Below are 22912 nucleotides of genomic sequence, written 5' to 3'. Positions count from 1 at the left end.
CTATATAATAATTGTAAGTAATAAGTTTTATTTCTAAATCATACTCTATGAAGTGCTGCAAAGTATTTTTTGTTGGTAAAATATCAATGCATTCATAAATTATAACAATAAAAAAATAAATTTAACAGAATGGAAGAGCAGGAAAATTATTCAAAAAACAGCAAAGATCCGTATCTTGTTAAAAAATAAGGTTTCAGGTTTGCATTTAATTTTTTATAGATAGCATTTTAACCTGAGTATTGTTCTATTTATATTGTCTACCAATAAAAGACAGCTTAATATTTTGCTTTCTGCTTTAATTTATACTATTCCTTAAAATGAGATTATGAATACAAAAACATCTTCTAGATTATGAGGAATATCCCAGAAGTAAAGTACAATCTGTTATAACAAGTTACATTAAAAAATTAAATCAGACTTCTAAAAGTATATAGTCTAAACTAGTTTTCTACATAGTCACCATTCTTATCCAAACAGTTTTTCTAGCAGGTGACAAGTGCAAAAAATTCTCCACTTAATGATTTGAACAAGTTCATAACTGCATCTTTAACTTCATTATCTGAGAAGTGTAAGCCACTAAGATGTTTCAAAAACAAACACAGAAGGTGCTAAGTTTGGACCATGCTCAGGATGGTACACCTGCTGCACAATAATGCAACTCCTGTATTGCACATCAGAAGTTAGACCAACTAAAAAGTATGAATGGGATATAATGGACCATCCTGTACAAAGCCCATACTTAGCACTCTCCGATTTTTACTTTTTTGGAGTCCTTAAGAAACATCTTGGTGGCTTACACTTCTCAGATAATGATGAAGTTAAAGATGCAGTTATCAAATCAAGTGGAAAAAGTGAAGAAATTTTTCAAAAAGGAATTTTTACTCTTATCTCCCACTGAAAAAAGTATTTAAAAAATGGCAAATACAGTGGTACCTATCTTGACTTACAAGTGTCCCAACTTACGAGGTTTTTTGAGATACAAGCCATCTCTCTGATGATCTTTTGCTTTGAGTTGAGAGCTAAAATTTGTGTTATGAGTTCAGATACTCCACTCTAGTTGGCACAGTAAACCATAGATTAAGAAAAAGATGGAAAACTGCCATAATTTCATCATTTTCATTACTCGTCCAATGTCTGACAGACTAGTTTACAGTGACATAGGCATCAGTTCACTTCCATGTTGTGTGTGATGCCACCATTCTCATTTCTCAAATTTTCCATCTTTTCTTTCTTTACCTATGCAGAAAATGCCATAACATCCACAAAACCAGTTTATTGCAGTACATTTTATTGTTTTTTTTATACAATATTCATTATTTATACGTACATTTTTCTTATTTAAAAACATAAAACAAAAGAATTGCAGTGTTTTGGAGGGGATCCGGAACAGATTAATGGTATTTCAATTCATTTCAATGTGGAAAATTGATTTAACATATGAGTAATTTGAGTTATGAGTTCAATCACAGAACAAATTAAACTCTTAAGTCAAAGTATCACTGTATGTAGAAAAATAGGTTAGAGAGTAATGGCTAATTTTAATTTTTTAATGTAATTTGTTTAAAAAACTGTACCTTACTTTTGAAACATGCCTCATACTACTGCATAATGGAATAAATATAGTATGGATTTCATAAAAATATATTTTGTAAAATATAAAGATGTAGTTATCTTAACAATTTATAAAAATATTGAAGTATTTTTAACATTAACTTTGAATTAAAAAGAAAAAAAGAATTTGAAAATTTTACTTACCTAATGAATCAAAATAACTAAGATCAACATCCTGTAAAGGTGTGTGGGCAACAGTAGGTCTCTGATGAAAATGTTCTTCTGGATCCTTTCTAGGTTTTTTAATAACATCTAATTTTTGTGGTCTCTTAGCAATTTCCTGTTCAATTTCACTAATTTGTTTTTTCATTAATAATAAAGTTTGATTTTCAGATTCATCAACTATATCACCATTTGTATTGCAACCTTCCATATCTTCCCTATCACTACTTTGTCCACTTGATAGCCCATCTTCTAAAATAGGCATACTACTTGGTAAACGACCACTAGAATTCAAACTCCCTTCAAATGACACTTCACTTTCTACATCATTACTATCACATTCTGTCGTTTCTGGTGAAAGAGTAAAATTTCTAGTATGATCCACTTGCTCACCCATTTCCGTTTCTCCAAGATCTTCAGTATAATTGCTAAGTGATTCGTGATCAGCCTCCACAATTTCCATTGCACCTGTATGTTGAAGAACACGTTTATGTAGCAATTCTTCTTGTTCTGTTGGCACATAGATAGATACATCATTTTCTGATATCATTTGATCAGAAAATATATCATTTGATTGAGATGTCATAACACTACAGTTAACATCAACTTTCTTAGGACTGTCGTGATTATTACTCCCTAAAAAATGTGCTAAACGGCTTCCAATATAAGAATTTCCAGTATTTACACAATATAATTTATATTCCAATTCATTAAAATCAGACTCACTCACAGTTGTTTTCAATCCATGTTGCTTTATGCAATTATTTTCATGTTTTGGATTATTACAAACTGAATTTATTTCAGATTCTTGGCAGTGACAAGAAAATGCTTCTTCATTATGATTTAAATCATTTTCTACAATTTCCTGATTTTCTGACTCAGAAGAGTGATTTTGTAACCAAGATAACATGCTCTGTGGACTTTGCCTTGTAACTTTATTATGCATATCAGATTTTGAAAGCTCTTCATTATCATCTCTGTTATCAACACAATGTTTATAGTTATCTTTAACAACACGTTCCGGATGACCTGGTCTAGGTCCATATCTACGAGGAGAGCCTTCATATTCTGCTATTGGCAAATTTCCAATAACACGAACAACACCTTGTTTCACAGGAAATGAAGGTTCTGACTTTGTATCCATTTCTTCTTCATAATTTTGATCTTCATCTTCATCACCAATATCAACTCGTTGACTAGGATGTGATCTCTCACAAATTTCACTCTCTCTAGAATATGGTTCAAATGCTGATATATCATGACTATAAACATGTGATCTAGATTTGTTATGAAAAGATATGCTTTCACTATTTTCATTTGCATCAGTTGTTATTGATTCTGTATATATTTCCATGGAACCTAGTATTTCATTTTGAGGTCCTCTTACATCTAATAAACTGTTTCTTCTTTCTATTTTTTGGTGAGTAACTAATTCACCAATATCATCATATATCACTTCAGCATTATGAATTGGTGCTTCGTAGACAAGATGACCAGAAGACAGAGTATGTTCTTGGGTTTGTTCTGAAACCGGTTGAAAGACTTTACCTGAATTTGAACTTGTTCTTAGAACATGGATACCATTGCATGAATTAACTGGAGAATCTCCAACTTCTGCTTTAGGGGCACTTTGTGGCAAGATATTCTTATTTCCTAATTGTGATAACAGTTTGTCCTCATACCCTGAGTGCATTCTGTAATCATAATTTGTTAAATTTTCATCATAATATACTTCTCCACTTCGCCTTTTATAGTCAGTATGTGCATGGAAATCACGAGGCGGATGATATACAACTTCATCACTATGATGTCTTCGAGAGGGTCTACGACAGGTCTTCGAAAATAATTCTCTACCACCGGCAATCTGTAACCGACTATCTCTTACAGAAAATTCTGGAATTGCATCTACGTGATAACCAATATCAAGTTGGGAATCGTATATAACTTTATCTGGATCATCACATGATGAATGTTGTTTCTTCATTTCAACTGCAAATGAATGATCATACTGTTCATAAGCATTTGTATATAAACCTTCTTCTATATTTCCATTCTTGCTAGAAGTATCTTTAATTTCTTTAGTCCTTCCTAATGAAGAAGTTTCACTCATATCTGATACACTGAGAGGTGACTCACAATCTTCACTTCCATGATTAAAATGGTTAACTGCTTTATTAGGAGTATTAATATCACTTTCATTGTTGGGAACCGAAGGCAATTTTTCTTCGGATACTTTATTTTGATTCACATCATTTGAAACACGATGTGTCTGACATTTTGGGAAAAGTTTTGAAATGTCTAAATTTTCATTACTGATGTCAGAAAGTAAGTGGTCAAAAACTTCAGCCATAATATTTCCTGATAACCGTCATCACAGGCTTAAATGGAAATGTTACCCATTCCTGTAAAATAAATATTCAAAATTAGTTTATCAGTCTAAATAATTTTAAATTTTAAGCAATTTAATAAAAATATTCTAAAGTAAAAAGTTATAAATAGTGGAATTATAAATAAAATAGTTAATACAATTAATACTAAATTTTTAAATTTTGTTGCAATTGTACAATATATATATATTTTTAATGTACAGGTTTCAGCATTATTGGAACATTTAGGATGCCAAATAAGTGATTTTGCCAGATTACTGATGGTTAGGTTAGAACCCATTTAAGCCAATAGCTAACCATCTCATTCTAAATTTAAAATACCCTATATTGATTGAACCAGATTACTGAGTGCCAGATTAGTTATGGTCAACCTGTACTATAATTTGGCTGTACAAAAAATTTTTTTTATTTACAATTTGTATTCACAGTTTGAATTCTTATGAAAATCAAACAATGTCATAACTAGCTTTTCAAGTGCCCTGTGCAAGATTTTATTTTTGGCTTTCCTCCCTTTTTTGGAAAAGTAATTAAAAAATAAATATGATAAAAATGATTGGTTAATTTTTAACTTTAACCAAAAACATTACAGAACTGTCCCCTTGTCAGCAAAATTTAAAATTTGAAAATGAAAATATAATACTGACAACTATTACAATATGTCATTTCAGGGCCCTTTTTTCATCCCTGTGCCTGTACATCCATTGCATCCGACTAGTTAGGGCACTGGTTATATATAAAAGTGAATTATGTTGTAAAGTCTAATTTATTTTTAACAAAAACTATTATAAAACAAAATTGTTCCTCTTAAATAATGAATATACTATTGTAACAAATAAAATAAACCACTAAAAAATTTGCAAATATCAAAGTTATATGTAGAAAAGCATTCTACATATTATCAATACTGAAAAATTTGCTTGTTATATAACACATTCACAATTTCAACATTATATTTTCAGTTTTCTAAATCCAATTTTGTTCCATTACAAAACTTTAATTTTGAAGAAACATGTAGAAAATGTAATTTTGTTAGCAATGATTTTCCAATATTTGTCACAACAGTCTGAAATGCATTTTAAATGTTATAAAAATATAATACATTACAAACATAGTTCAAAGTAAAGGGAAGAAGTGCTTGGAAATTACCTATAAGTATACAGTTTTGACTGATGATACCAGTATTAAATTTACATAAAATTCAGTTACTCTTATTTAAAATTCAAAAATCTAATACAGATTATTACAGTAAACTATAAATAAATTTTTTAAATTCTACATTAGTGGCATTAAAGTAAACACACTCAATGTATTCAATTTACAGTAAACCCTCGATTTAATGGACTAATTAGGAACGAGGAGTGTCTGCTACTGCCAATAATCCATTAAATTGAATGCGTTTTAAAAATATGTATTAATAACAAACTTAAAATGTGCAAAATATATTAAAATGCTATGATGTTTAAGTATTAATAAAATAATATTTGGTTTCTTCATATGAAACAGACTCAGATGTCCAATGCAAGTATGTGATTTATTGTACAGTATATGCAAGGATTACATAATATGCTTGACATTCAACTTACCCGTTTAGAGATAGACCCCCTCCACCTGTACAGTGATGCCCTAATCTCTCTCAATATCATCACCGTTGCCATCATAGTCGGTTTCATTTGAACGAACCATATATAATGTACTGTACATTGAGTAATTTACAGTTACTGGCTCATTGTTCCAACCTTATAGCATGCTCTATTTGCAAATAAAGGTTTTGAATTTTTCTAGGTGAGAGAGAGTTTTTCTCCATTAAATTGAGGGTTTACTGTATTATCTCCATTTAATATGTCAATGATTATAATATTAAATTTAAAAATTAAAAATAATAACTTATCTTAAATCTTTCAACATATAATAAATATTTAGTAAAGTTGTAATTTCATTTTATTTATTCAAAAAAATTTCTTCTTCATAGATTAACATTACAATACCAGCATTATTTAATGTATTCTTCAACTGTCAAAACTTAATTTTCTACTCCTAATTTCATATTAGAATTTCTCAAATTTTATAGATTTTATAAAACTTAGTTGCAGAATAATTAGCAAATATATAAATATATATCCTATTTATTTATTACTTATGAAAATTAAGATATCTTCATGAAATTTTCCCTCCTCTTTCTCAAAATTACAGATACAAAATATAAAATCATGATTATATTACAATAAAATTTTGTAGCTTTTTATTGAAGAGATTTTAAAATATTTTGAAGGACAATCAATCATTGGAAGATATTTTACTTAAAAGACACTTTACAAGGTATTGTTACTGTGTTCTTGTGACAAATGTAAGAGATTCCAAAGAATTTAAAATGTATAAACTTTTTCTAAATTTAAACGAACAATATTGAAAGATGTCAGACATTCTAATTATACACTGTAAATCACTCATATTTTGCCTAAATTGCTTCTTAGTCTTCTCTACAAACATAACTGTCAACAAAAAATCTCCCCCTTACTAAAATGCAATTTTATCAGTCATTTACTTTCTTATTCTATTAACTGGTACTTTAGAAGATATATATGTAATAAATTAACCATTTCCATCTTATCTTTCCTAAGCACCATGTTTATACTATATTCTCCTAGCCTATATTTCTTCTAAAAAATATACACTTGAGCTAGTACTAAAAGATATAATCTCAATATCTGGAAAATACTTTCCCAGATTTGCTGAAAATTTACAACCAGAGTTACTTTATTTTTTAATATCAAATTATAGAAATAATGCTGATGCAAAAAGTGATGCTATAAATTAATTTCACAAATATTTTTACTTATTTTCCGTACAAATACTTATGTTCATTGTATATAACAGAAAATCCAAAAATAATAATTTTATTTTATTTAAATACGATTAATCCAAAAATCATGAACATTTAATTATTAGTTAAAATATTTGTGTACACTAAATTCAAGTATCTTTTTATGTAAGTCAAACAATAAACAGGGTTTATTATCTGATAAATATATAAAACTGAACCATTTACTGAACTACTTATCTTTAATGAGCCAAGAATTATGTTATTATTGCATAAAATATTTACATTTAAATATAGTTACTTCATATACTTTATTTTTCATATTAAGATAAAATATGATACAGATATATTTTATCTTATTCGTTCACAAAACTGCAACCTCCAATTTCTATCTAATTTTGATGTAATAATTTTCTTTTCACCTTCATGTTATTATTTTCTTTTTTCTTCTTCTTATGGCTCAATAATGTTTCACTATCTCTTTCCATTGTCACAATTCAGTTCCAAAGATCCACGATCCACGAAACAGTTCCAAGATATGTAAACTCTGCCAAAAAATTAACACTTTATATGCTTTTAGATAGAGTGAAGTAAATACTGAACATATATATTTTCAAAGTTTTAAATCCAAGTTCTAAAGTCTATCTATCAATAAATAAATACAAACAAAACTGAAATTACTATAGATGGAGTTTATAAAATTATATAATGCATATATTACAATACTAACAACAGCTGTAAAGAATAAAAACAGCAGCACATAAAATAAACAGATTATGATTTAATATATGTTAAAAAGTTATAAAAACCATTTTGAAATTACACGTCTTTCTACATAACAAAAAGAAGGTCAAGTAAAATAGCAAGTGATGTACAAGATATAACATTCAAGAAATATATTGTTCTGAAATTCCAGATGAATGTTAAATGCAATCTATGATATTAATATTTAAATTTAAAATATTCAATCCATAAAAATAAGTATACTTTAAAAAAGTGTAACTTAAATATCACAAAATTATTATTGAATATAATTAAGCATATATTGGAATATAATATTAATAATTTGCATTTTCTCTTTTTATAAAGCTGCCCCTTGTTTCTAAGAGTTTCGAAGATGGACCTCAAGACACCAGAAGGAAATCAATATCTTTATAATTAATGCATTCATTTTTTTAATGTTACTTTGTAGACCTCCAGTGTTTTGAGAATTCTTAAATGCTGCTCATCCAAGATTGATTTTATAGGTTTTTTTTTTCTTTTACTTTCTCTGATGTTAGTTGTTCCAGCATTAGTACTTAAAAAATAGATTTTTGCTTTTTATTTCAGACCTCGGGTTGGAGTATTATCAATTTCTTAAAAACTATTTTATTACTACAGTATATACATATTGAAAAAAGTTAGAACTCAATTGGTTAATTCTATCAAAAGTCATTAAAAAAAAAACATCAGAAAATGTTAATATTGGAAGGGGAGTAATTCTTGAAAAACATTTGAAACATACATTTATCTTTTCATAAACTAAAAACTTGTATAATAAAAACAAATTGCATAACTTTTTGAAATATGGCCCCACCCCATTAATATTGCCTGAACCAAAGGTCTGATTTTTTCGAAATTTCTAGAAACATTTCTCCCTAATACACAAACCTCCCTGCAAAGTTTCAGAAATTTTCAACAAAAAGGCACAAGAGTTAAGCTTCAAACTGAATGGGAAAAAAAATCACGACCCCCATATTAACACCATGCACACAGAAAACCCCAAACTTTTTTTGCATTTCTCAATGTTTCAAGGTCAGAGTCCAAAAATGTAAAAATTTTAAGGGTCATATTTTATGACCAATTGCCATACTTTACTTTTCCTCTGTTTTATAATCAAGGATGGGAAATCGGCAGAAAAATACGTGACTCCCAAGTAAGTATTTTTTAAAATTAACTCAAAAAGATTTCACTCCCAACTTTCCATCCCTGTTTATAACAGCTGGGAAAGTAACTGTGATGACAACACTTAACAATTGCTTCTTCAAAACAATATCAATCCATAATTGCATAATGTTATCAATCTAATTATCAAAACTCTTCCAACAGGTCCTACATAATAGAAAATTTAGCTTAAATGATTCTCTGTCTTCAACAGACTGAAATCTATTTTCAATACCATCTTCAATTTCAGATAAAAGAAAAATTCTTCTGACAAGACCTATCAAGTATTGGAATTGTGGAACTAGTTTTAGCCAGCAAATGCTGAATTATTATAACTCAAACATATCCAATGAGGGTGCTTGGGTGCTGATGACAAAGCAATCAATTTTGTTACTTCAAAATAAAACTAAACATAATTTTCTGCCATTGAAATCATGCATCGTCATCTTTATACAAACAGGGGAAAAAACAAAAAAATTTAAACTGATCCTTCTTAGAAAAAAACAGAAAAGTGTGAGGAATGAAGATAATTACGTATAAATAAATAAATGAATTAAAAATAAATTTATTTATTTTTTAAATATACAAGCAATACCATAAGGCAAATGGAACCATCCCCTATTAACAATCCCTATAAATCATAAACATTTTAAAAACAAGAGACAAATAAAACTAAACAACAGTTCTTACAAAACAATTTATATTTTTAGTACTTAAGATAATTGAAATTGAAATTTGCTTTATGATGTTTGATGTCTACAAAAACAAAAATTTATATGTGGAAAGTCTGAAAAAGGAAGTATAAACACAAATTTCAATCATTTCTAGTGAAAATAAGAAATAGAGGATTTAATCTTCTTTGATTGTTTGAGAAATTTTGTATTTTATTGAATAGAGGTTGTTTATAAGGATTTACAAATATTTTGCATACAAATAGATTTGATACCCATAGGTTTCACACAGTTTCAGAAAGCAAAGAATGACAAGTGAACCATGTTGAGTAGGGTCATTAAATTGAACTAGAAACCTATGTAAGTCATATAAAAGAGATTAAGCTGAATTTGAATGAATCCATCACATTTTCCATTAAGAAAAGTCTGCAAACTTTTCAAACTTTCATTAGCATATTCCAACAAAGATATCCACACGATGAATCTTGTCGGATAACAGTATGATAAAACCAAACAATTGCCAGATTACATCAAGTTATATTAATGCTAGTATTAATAATTAAATACTGAGTAATTTGTAATTTGGCACTAGAGGTAGGCGTTAGGACCAAGTTAAGTATAAAACATTTTTGTAAATCATGAATCTCATTTCATCATCAAATTGATTAAAAATAAATAAGCAAGAACACTNAATTTTGCAGAAGGCTAAAGAAATAAAATTTGTATTCAGTTATGAGAAAGTTCACAAATCAAAGGGTGGAGTGAACTAAAAGGCCCACAAGGCATCCATCAGACAATTAAAACCCTCTCTTATCGTCTCAATCCCCAAAAATTTAACACCGACATTCCTATTGCTGACATTCAAATTAATGCAAACATTTTTGAAATCAATATAACAGGTGTTTACAATGCTTCATCTTAATAAAATTATTAAAAACACTAGATTTAACTTGGTTCAGAGATAATTAGACATTTTGATGCTTTGGTTAGTAATGTTTGTACTTTGTTGTTTATAAACATTTCACCTTAAACTTATTCCAATAAGGGAATGGAGGAATCAGCCTACCACTATGGGGATCCAGAGTCAAATTCAGATGATCAAAACACCTCAAAAGTTTAACACACAATAAAAACTTTATTATTTTTTAATCTGCATAACTGAAATAATGTGAATATGGATAAATCAAAGAAAATTCATAAAAACTAAGATAGATTTTTGAAAGACTTTTGTAAAATACTGTATATAAACATAAAATATTAACATAACATGATAAATTTATTTGAGCATTCATTTAAAATTTGTACAACAAACATTCTATTCTACAATTAAAAATTATTTAACAACTCTTCTTAACAGGTTTTTGTTTAAATTATTCTAATTTTTTTATTGAATACATTATATAAAAATCTATCAGCAATATTTTTGCTGTTGATAGCAGTTTTTGAATCAAATAATGTAAATTTTATTGTAATACTTATATGTTACTTTTACAAATATCAATTGATAAATGCTTTTATCTTTAATTTACCTAACACAACCTGCAATCTTGCTATAGATTACAATAGTTTAATCTAAAATTCCAATTAATGTCTTTAAGATTACTTGAGTTCAAGTTTGTCAATATTATAATTAACTTTTCAAAATTATAGTAATAAATATATCTAAACCAGATGACCCCAAACTTTTTAACTGTTGACACCAAAGATCTTTCTACCTTTTATTGATCCCCTTTTGTTTTTTTTTTTTGCTAATACAGTTAATAACAAACAAATCTGGTAAACCAGTTTTAATCCATACCATACACCATTTTCATAAAAATGATCTACTGTACTTACAGTGACTACTAATTTGAAGTGGCGAGCATATATTTTAAATTAAATAGATTTTAAAAATATGATTAAAAATTACAGACTGGTATTGTGACAATTTCACAATAAATAAATAATTGCTTGTTTATTTTAAAATGTTGTGAACAATTAAACTATTTTTGTAATAGTTTGTTAATAAGATGCAATATTTAAAGCTGCCTTATTAAAAATTAACTGTTGATTGTAAACTCAACTCAATATCTATTGTTAACATTAAAATATCAGTAATAATTTTTTTTAAATCCTCAGTTGTTTCATAATTGAATTTTGTTTGGTGCTCATTATTCTGTATTGCTGCATACTCTCTTCTGTTTAAATGTCCAAAAGTATTTGAAAATATATGTTAAATGCATTAATAAATCTCTTCACTCTTTCTTAACAGCATATAGAAAAATTAAATAATCAAAAAAATTCAATTTTATTTAGAATATATTTAAATAACCACTTAATCTCATCAAGGCTTTTATTACTAATGTAAAATTATTTTCCTTTTGAAACATGTTTTTAATTTTGCAAAAGGCTAAAGAAATAAAATTTGTATTCAGTTATGAGAAAGTTCACAAATCAAAGGGTGGAGTGAACTAAAAGGCCCACAAGGCATCCATCAGACAATTAAAACCCTCTCTTATCGTCTCAATCCCCAAAAATTTAACACCGACATTCCTATTGCTGACATTCAAATTAATGCAAACATTTTTGAAATCAATATAACAGGTGTTTACAATGCTTCATCTTAATAAAATTATTAAAAACACTAGATTTAACTTGGTTCAGAGATAATTAGACATTTTGATGCTTTGGTTAGTAATGTTTGTACTTTGTTGTTTATAAACATTTCACCTTAAACTTATTCCAATAAGGGAATGGAGGAATCAGCCTACCACTATGGGGATCCAGAGTCAAATTCAGATGATCAAAACACCTCAAAAGTTTAACACACAATAAAAACTTTATTATTTTTTAATCTGCATAACTGAAATAATGTGAATATGGATAAATCAAAGAAAATTCATAAAAACTAAGATAGATTTTTGAAAGACTTTTGTAAAATACTGTATATAAACATAAAATATTAACATAACATGATAAATTTATTTGAGCATTCATTTAAAATTTGTACAACAAACATTCTATTCTACAATTAAAAATTANCTGAACTTAAACGTTTTTTTTGTCAAACTTTACATTGCTATGGGTTAGTCACAGTCCTTTGATGGCTTAAGGATATTCATTAAGACACAGTAGCCAGAAGGATTTAGGATCTATTGGATGCAGCAGTCATTGTTGTATGCTGACAACCAGGTCAACCTCTAACATGACATATGTTCCAAGGCACTTCTGGTCACAAAGTCCCTTATTAATTAATGAGTATGGACAAGTACTCTTGTGGCTCCCCAATGTAAACATCTATGATCCATCTTCATATTTCTCCTTTTGGACTACAATTATATTTTGTTATTACAGTAGTGTAAAATAAAGATTTAGTTTTTGTTAAAGAAGGTGAATTGTTTTTAATTAATATTGTGCAATTGATGTTGGAAGCGTTAATACTGTACATTTCTTATAGTCCACACTACTATAACTTTTGATAGAATTAAAAATTGGAATTCATTGAATAGAAAAAAATAATTTTGACACTGAATTTCCATGAGTTGGATACAATTAATAGTTTAACATATTATATGAAAAATTCTATGTCTTATTATGGAAAAGGTTAAAAATAATGACTTTAGAAACACACATTTAATACTTTAAGAATAAATTATGTAATTCTGAAAAGTAATTTTAACATAAAATTTTTAAAAATTCAAATAATTTTATAATACTGTATCTGATAAGCTTTTTATGCAAGAAAATTACTTGTAGTAAAAGAGAAGTGTATTCTCAAATGTTAATACATTCAAGTAAAACAAGCTTATAAAACAATTTATTATACTTTACTCATCTTCAGAAATATTTTTAGAACAAGAATATTCTATTAAATAAAACTGAAATATTTAACTTGGAAAAAGTAAATATAGTTTTTAATAATTGAAATATTTCAAAAATTCAAGTGTAGACTTCATTTACAAAGTAAAAGCAAGCATTTTAAACAATAATACTTTCATAAAATGTACAGTACAAAGTTACTTAACTTCATAAAGATATATCATTAGTACTAGTCACCTTCAGAATACTAATACAAAATACCAGTCTACAGAAGTTCCAATAATAAAGATTATCACCAAATCTAGTAAACAGAAGGGCAACAAGAAAGTAAATATTATAGTACAATACACATAACTATTAGTTAAGGTTCAATTGAAATTGTTCTTTAAATTAAAACAGAATGACTTCATGATTGTTATAAATTCTGCACATATATATTATGAAAATAAAATGTTAAAGCTCTATCTAAAGTGGACATTAGTATGGCCATCTTTAAATGCTATAACCCATTTTCTTACTATTCCATTGCTTGTAATGTTTTTTCCATACACCTCACTAATCTGCTAATGAATGTCAGCCAATTTTACATCTTTTACACTAAGAAAACAAATCACCCTGCGTACTTCACAATCGGCAGGATTTTCAATTGCCTAAGGCATTTTAACACACACAAACAAATGTAAAACAAACGAATGCTTCCGTAATGGTATTGGTGGCTAGCCAGCAGATGTAGGTACTCAGCATGCATTCATGGAACACCAACCACAGCCCTATTTTAAAATGGTACTTATTTTAAAAACACACCTCGTACATGAGCATAGCCTATTGGACTATAAATTTTTAATGAGCTATTTTCAATCAACCCCTGAATTAGAGACAATCTATATTTAAAAAAAAAAACATTTATTCTACTTGTTAACTCATCTACAGAAGTCAGTGAGCTTAAATTCTAAATAAAACAAAAATTCAATTGCAATTTAACACATGCTGTGTTCCTGATGCACAAATAGGAAAATTCATGCAATGTATTGTCTGAAATAACTGATCTTAGGTCTTATAAATAAAAATTTAAATATTTAGTATTTTTATAGAAGATTGTGCTACTTCAAAATTGGTTAAATCATGACCACAATGCACAGCATAATAATCTATCTATCTATAAACATATGTATATATATTACACTAAAGATATTTTTTATTATCTGAACTCCTCCCAGATTTCTTGGTAGATTTGAACAAATTAGCATGGGTTGCACTGCATATCACCAAAATCATCACTTGGCAATTTTATTAAAGTGGTGATAAAAAACCTAGTCCACTTATTTTGACATTTAATACGAAATTGAATCATAAAGCACACTTCAGGAAAAATAGCAGAATGTCAAGCTCCTGTGCAATGTAAGTTTTATCTTCCAAATGAACAGCTTGTTATGTAAAAGCGACTCTGTGCCACATATTAGCAATGGCATAACGTCACATGGTAGATTCTGACAGGAAAGTAGCAAGTGACATTGAGAACCAATGGCATTTTTCAAGCAATGACACCCAGCATTTCCAGATTGGGTATTTTTTTTACTAATAGAATATTTGAGGACTTTTTTGTGTGACTTTTTTTTTACTTTGATCTTTCTTCAGTAGATTAAAGCATAAAAATTTTGACATGACCAAATATGTGAAATACTGTTTACGTATTGTGATCAAATGTGTTATTCAGAATTATTCATTAAATATTATTAAAAAATTATTCCTATTTCTAAGTGACAACTTAATATATTACTTTTGTCTTCCAAACTTCAAACTGATAAGGCTACCAACACCTGCATTAATTACTATGTAAAACTAGTGGTGATAAAATAATTTAAAGTGGCGAAAAAAAATTTAAAACTGGCAAAATGTGTAAGGTCCTGGACAGAATCTGAATCCCTCATTAAAAGTACAAAAAATTTGATTCAGTTAATAAAATATTTTGTTGCAAAAAAAATGTATAAAATAGATCTGTCACAAAGGTATGAAATAAACAATATGGTCAACCCCATGAGGTGATGAGTCGATGCAAACTAACAGGTTGAAATGTTTAGAATGTCAATTGGGAAAAATCGAGCTTTGACTCTAATGCATGGAATCATAGACATGACTAAATTTGGAAATAAAAGAGAAAATGAAGCATTCCTTTAAAAGAAAAACTATTGTGACATAAGTAATAAAAACAACTTAAGTGTCAGAAAAGAAAATATCATTGCATGAGATACAAGCGAAAGCATCAAAGTTCCATCAACACTTGAAGACAAAGTAAAACGAAGGTGTCAAATTAATGGAGAGCAATCTTACCTGTAGCCAATCTGGTTATCTAATTTCACTTGGAAACAGGAAAGGGACCATACAGGAAATGTAGAGAGAAAATCAAGACCAATCAAATTAAAAATTTTGGAAATAAATCTTTTGAAATCCCTGAAATTCAAAGACAAAGTGTTGGTCACTTCTCCTTTGCTCAACCTATTCATTCTGTGTCAGTTTCCCTGTTGTCTTAGATTTTGTCTTCATCACTTCACCTTTGTTCCACCAAACTACATCTGACTCCCAGCCAGTCTACCCTAGGGCCATCTGATCACCAATTGAAACTCCATACAATCACCATGGAAACTGACTGCAATTGGATAACTGATGAACTATAGACTGAACTTAAACGTTTTTTTTGTCAAACTTTACATTGCTATGGGTTAGTCACAGTCCTTTGATGGCTTAAGGATATTCATTAAGACACAGTAGCCAGAAGGATTTAGGATCTATTGGATGCAGCAGTCATTGTTGTATGCTGACAACCAGGTCAACCTCTAACATGACATATGTTCCAAGGCACTTCTGGTCACAAAGTCCCTTATTAATTAATGAGTATGGACAAGTACTCTTGTGGCTCCCCAATGTAAACATCTATGATCCATCTTCATATTTCTCCTTTTGGACTACAATTATATTTTGTTATTACAGTAGTGTAAAATAAAGATTTAGTTTTTGTTAAAGAAGGTGAATTGTTTTTAATTAATATTGTGCAATTGATGTTGGAAGCGTTAATACTGTACATTTCTTATAGTCCACACTACTATAACTTTTGATAGAATTAAAAATTGGAATTCATTGAATAGAAAAAAATAATTTTGACACTGAATTTCCATGAGTTGGATACAATTAATAGTTTAACATATTATATGAAAAATTCTATGTCTTATTATGGAAAAGGTTAAAAATAATGACTTTAGAAACACACATTTAATACTTTAAGAATAAATTATGTAATTCTGAAAAGTAATTTTAACATAAAATTTTTAAAAATTCAAATAATTTTATAATACTGTATCTGATAAGCTTTTTATGCAAGAAAATTACTTGTAGTAAAAGAGAAGTGTATTCTCAAATGTTAATACATTCAAGTAAAACAAGCTTATAAAACAATTTATTATACTTTACTCATCTTCAGAAATATTTTTAGAACAAGAATATTCTATTAAATAAAACTGAAATATTTAACTTGGAAAAAGTAAATATAGTTTTTAATAATTGAAATATTTCAAAAATTCAAGTGTAGACTTCATTTACAAAGTAAAAGCAAGCATTTTAAACAATAATACTTTCATAAAATGTACAGTACAAAGTTACTTAACTTCATAAAGATATATCATTAGTACTAGTCACCTTCAGAATACTAATACAAAATACCAGTCTACAGAAGTTCCAATAATAAAGATTATCACCAAATCTAGTAAACAGAAGGGCAACAAGAAAGTAAATATTATAGTACAATACACATAACTATTAGTTAAGGTTCAATTGAAATTGTTCTTTAAATTAAAACAGAATGACTTCATGATTGTTATAAATTCTGCACATATATATTATGAAAATAAAATGTTAAAGCTCTATCTAAAGTGTGTACTAAACTTCAAGTATCATGTCTTTAACACACCTCAATCATTAAGCTGATTAGACACAAGAGTTGCATTTTTCAAAATCTTAAAAAAATTATAAAAACAAAACTTTTTAAAAATATATATACTGTTTTCTTAGAAAATAAAACAATTAATACAATTTATATAGTACTAAAAACAATGACAATTCAAGAGGAATAAAAAATAAGCAATCAAAGAATAATGGCTAATAACAAGAACTAATTTTTACTGTATCAAATTTTCTCACCTAAAATCTCAAACACTCAGATACCTAAATTATTATAATTTCTTCTGGATAACCAAAGATTACATGTGTTACCTATAACCATATGGTATTAAAATGGAAGACATATCCTCCTTTTAGCTATCATATTGAGAAAATGTCCCCCATTCTAACTCTAAATTCTTTTACTGATCATGATTTTTCACGATTGAGCATGGAAACAATAGATTGACCCAACCACAACTATATGCATCACTACAATGCATTTACACTTACAGAAATTCTACATTTGGTTATGTTTATTCAGTTTTGGAAGAGAAAAGATGGTTAGGATAAAGACCACTTCCCTAAAACATCATTAAAATCTGTTATCATTAAACTTTGAAGGAGTGCCTATCGTAATTAGAAGTGGAAGAAATTTCAGTTGCAAGATTTGAGGACATTGATACAAAGCATTTAATAAAAATGTTCTTCTCTATTTTACAAAACATCTAAGAATTACTATACTGTCAAAATTAAGTAATTATGATAAATACAATGATTAACTATGTTTTGTAATAGTAGAATTAAAAATACAAATGATAATAAAAGTAAAAATAATTACAAAATAATATTTTTATTTGAAGCCTGTTCAAGCAAATCTGTAATGTCTCTCTTTTTAGAATGATTTGTTATCCATTTATAATTTTTCATTTAGTAAGCCTAGCTGTGTTTAAAAATAAATTACAGCTCATTCAACAGTTTCATCTGTCTAAACTTACCAAGGGTATCTTTAAAAAAAAAAAAAGTATGTTTTGTTACAGTCATATGTTTCTATCAAGTTCTATAGTTCTCTGATAGAAAACTATTTAGAAGCAGGCTATTGATTTTATTGTAATTTAGTTCTTTACAGTAAGAGCTAAATGATCAGCTCTTGAACTTGTGTCTTTGGGTCTGTGAGCAACTTTCTTGGTAAAATTAACAATATTAACTGTATTTACTTTAATTATTCTACATCTAGTATGGCAATCTTTCCCACCAAGAACACACCTACTGCATTGCAACTCTGGATTCATCTCAACACCAGGTGACTGTTCAAGCAAATATATTGAAGATATTGAAGACATTAAAATCTTTTTCCATTTAATTCTTTATGATTTAAAATTTGTAGGAAAGTGTTTTATTAGCAAAAAAGTAAAACTATACTTGCTGAATTTTTCATATTTTATAAAAATATGATAAATTTATAAATAATGAGAATGCTTAAACAGACACAAAATGGCTTCAACAATCTCTAAATATTTAATTTGTGTTTAACTTACACATAATTACACATTATCATCATCATCACTAATTTAAGTATATTTTAGCAGAACTGTTTCTGAATGATTTTGTTAATATTTTTGTTTGATGAAATATGGATTACAATCTAAGTGCCATAATTTAATTATTTGTATCTTATAAATATTGTTAAGTATTTTGTAAATTTGTAATATTTTTATTTTGATTGTTATAACAATTTGCTTTAATCTTTAATAAACTTACATTTTGCAATGATTAATAAAATATTCTAATATTTGAAATTAAGAACAATCACAATTAGTCATCAACTAATATCCTTTATTTTAATTTTATAAACAGTTTCAAGCTTAAAATCTAGAAAGTAACCTTGTTAAGGTATAGTACATTTCACTGATTTTAGAATGTTTATCATTTTATGATATAATATATCTAATATTTAGTTAAAATGACTTTTGATAAATCAATAATATTTCATTGAATGACATGACTATTTATATAAGAACTGTTCCTAACACAAACACTTAACTTTTCTTAAAATACTGTATATATTTTCATCCATGTCAATTATATTGTGTTGTATCATTCATCTATAAAAATAAAGCCATTTAGACTTCACTCACTTGACAAAGGATGAAATTCTTAGTTTAAAGCAAAAAAATAATGCCAGTTTTTGAAAAAATATTGTCTAAAGTATAAAAAAAGCTTACCTTACAGAAAAGAAAATTTTTTTTCAAAGCATTGGAATAATATTTCATAATCATCATCTGATTTCATAACTTTCTACACTTGCTTCAGAATTTTATATAAAAATAACTATAAAATTATATAAAGTATATAAAGTTCTGAATAGAATGAAAAGTCTAGGCACTTATACACAAAAGAATACACTATAATAACAATAATAATAATAATAATAAAGAAAAGTACTGTCTTTCAGCATTAGAAGGACTAATTTCACTTTTATTTATTATATTATTCATTCTATTCCAAGAATACAAACATTAATTAGAAAGAGAAAACTCTAATTTATCTAATTTAATTACAAGTAAAAAAAAAAAAAAGCCTTTTTAACATTAGTTACAAATATTAAAAAAAAAAAAATAGTTCCTTGCTTTCTGTTTATCTTAATTTGTTTTACTTTGTTTAAAAAAAATTGTTTTTAAATATAATTGAATTAAAAAGTACTTTAAACCAGAAAGTCACATTCGGAACTAACTACTATATATATTCTGTATAAATATAACTATTGATAATACTTAAGTTAGTATTCAACCAATGAAAAAAGTAGAAAAACAAGTTATATAATCAAAACTATATACTGTGCTGTATTTAAAAAATTTTTTCAATTATAAAGCTGTTTATAAAAAGTTTAAGTAGATCTATATAAATGCATTTTAAGTAAAAAACTCATTTATTCATCTAGGAAAAAAAACAAAAAAAAAAAAATCACATTATTCAAAGTGTAAAGTGAAATAAAATAGATTTTGGCTTTTCAGATTCCATCCCAAAAAATGAACATTTTAAAATTATATTTAAATAGAATGATATAGATTAAGAAAAATATACTTCATTTTTTTTTGTTTACAAATTTAAAAAGTTAACATATGCATTTTATAACACCTATGCTTTTGAAAATGTTTTGAAATTGAAAATTTTATTATAAAATTATTTTTATACAAAACCAATAAAAATAATTCATGAATTAATAATAGGGCACTATATTTTTCAATTAGTTTTATTATATATATATATATACATAAACAAAGTTGATATTTAAAAAATAAAATCAACAAAAATTTATAAATAAAGATACTTCTCCGATAACATGCCAATTTAACATGCTTTCATAATAATATAGTTTATTTAAAAACTACTTTGAAGAAAACACAGAATACTGCATTAAAATACTATATAATGGTATGTGCTATTACAAGGAGATCAAATATATAATAGTATTGTTATTGAAAACAATAGTAACTTGCTCAGTCAGATAAACGTATTGATCTATAAGTCTATCTGCCTATGCTAAAATTATAGTGATTGCATATGATGTATAGACTACAGTTTCTATACACAATGAGCAATTATTTATTGTGAAATTATCACAATGTCAGGCTGCAATTTCTAATCATATTTTTAATTTATTTCATTTAAAATATATGCTCTCCACCTCAAATTAGTGGTGGCTTGCCCCTGTACATCATACTTTTCCTGTTAGCAATATTGTCATGCCAGTCATCTATTAACTGCTTTCGGGGGGAAGTTTTTAACTGAAATAACGTCACTTCCGTTTTGCATTGGAAATTTGTATATAGTTAACTGGGAGCCTCCTACCCCTAAGGCTTTCATATCTGGTCTCATCTTTCATCTATCTAACTCCATTCTTGATTAAGGAAAAATGGACGGACGACAGTGGGAATTTATAGGTCTATAATTTTTGCAGCCTAATAAATTCATGCATTAGATCTCATAGAATAACTAGAACCAATATTAGTGGGGTCCTAATTAGAACATGCAAATCTACATTTGCTTCTGGTATCATTACAGATGAAGCCATTAGTTCTATGTATAAATGCATTTGCAACATTCAAACTTTTTAGCATATTTATTTTTATTTTTTATTTATTTATTACAAAAAATGGAGCCTGGGCCCAACCCTGGTGACTAAATATAAAATAAATTTTGATCTTCTGCAAATTATATATAAGTTACATATTTTATCAATGAACATATTCGCATTTAATAAATTATCCCACAGACTGTTTGGCGATATAATTGAATCAGGTTGTTCTGTGTTTGATGAGTTAGCTATAGAAAAATTATTTATAAAATAAAAACAATAATAATTAAAACAATGGTACTGTTATCGCTGAAAGAGAATGCAATCAACTAATAGTTCCAAAAATAAAAATTTTAATAAACAGCTACATTAAAAAAAATCTGTAACTAGAAATTTATTTCTATAAATTTTATAGATAGGATACTTTTATAATTAAACTATATGCATTGAGAAAGTTACACAATAATATTTATTATTCTTCATAAAAGTTAAATAATTGAAACTTATTTCTTATCTATCCATCAAACCTTGTTAATGCATTCTTATCTAACTAGATCAAATAATATAGCATTAATCTTTTTTTTCTCTGTTAATGAATCATATGGATCATTAATACATACATAAACGTATCAAATGCAGGATCCAAAACTACCATGTTAGGGTCAATTTTTAAGTATAATTTGACCAATAAATCCAATTTATTTATCAGTATATTATCCAAATTATAATTAAAGCAAAAATGATGATCATGTACTTTAGCTCTCTGTTCTCACATAGTATCACTATGCTTAAGTATTTAATACCACTACACCTTTCTCACACTTCCAGAAATAATTTATCACCAGTAACATTGTCGGTCTTTTTCAAAAGCCTGCTTCAGAGTTATTGCTGGAAATGCAAGAAAGATGTAGTGGTATTAAATAGTTTGTTTCAGCTGCTGTAAAGAGATAATTTGAACAATGGGTATGCTTAAGTATTTCAAAAATGTAAAAATACACTTTGGGTAAAAGTAATATATAATTTGTTCTATTGTTTAGGCTGAGAGAAAAAATTTTTGTGCACTGCCATATCTTAACTCTAAGTTAATATGAATATATATGACTGCCATAATTAAAAATGCTATTGATTTCTTAAGGTTAAAAACTGCTACACTACAAAAGGTGGCCAAGGTTAAACTAAACTCAATGAATGTTAACATGTTGCTCTGTAAGCATTACCAGTGCTTAAATTGATTTAAAACTAACATGTATAATTCTTCAAACTTTCGTACAATTTTTCAATTTATGTTTCATGTAAAATCAAAAATTCAAGAATCTAGTGATGATTACATTCCATATTTTGTTCAATTAAAAACAGGATAAACAGGGTATATGATGTACTTCTGAAAACAAAGGGTTGTGAAAGTTTGGCTTCCCTGTTTTCTCCGCTCAAATAATGTAAGAGTTCAGCAGCAGAATCAACCAGAAGCTTTGCTGCAAGTGGAAAGACATTAAAATTACCCTTGAGAAACCATGCCATTCTCAATTGCAAGAGTCCG

General features: G+C 27.4%; 1 protein-coding gene across 1 annotated transcript in view; it reads right to left on the bottom strand.

Moving 5' to 3' along the window:
- The window catches only part of LOC111634166, a 153483-nt gene that overhangs the window by 107634 nt on the left and 22937 nt on the right, over positions 1 to 22912 (bottom strand). The window contains exons 2-3 of the mRNA XM_023378870.1: positions 7401 to 7525; positions 1756 to 4175 (exon numbers count right to left, since the gene is read on the bottom strand). Of these exons, the coding sequence (XP_023234638.1) occupies positions 1756 to 4123 (2368 nt within the window). The 5' untranslated portion in view covers positions 4124 to 4175; positions 7401 to 7525. The remainder of the gene's footprint in view (positions 1 to 1755; positions 4176 to 7400; positions 7526 to 22912) is intronic.

This window comes from Centruroides sculpturatus, unplaced genomic scaffold, assembly GCF_000671375.1.
Source record: "Centruroides sculpturatus isolate CEXI.00-Female unplaced genomic scaffold, Cexi_2.0 scaffold922, whole genome shotgun sequence".
NCBI classification, from domain to species: Eukaryota; Metazoa; Arthropoda; class Arachnida; order Scorpiones; family Buthidae; genus Centruroides; species Centruroides sculpturatus.
Note: the sequence above shows the minus strand (reverse complement) of the source record. Positions and strands in the feature narration are given on the sequence as shown.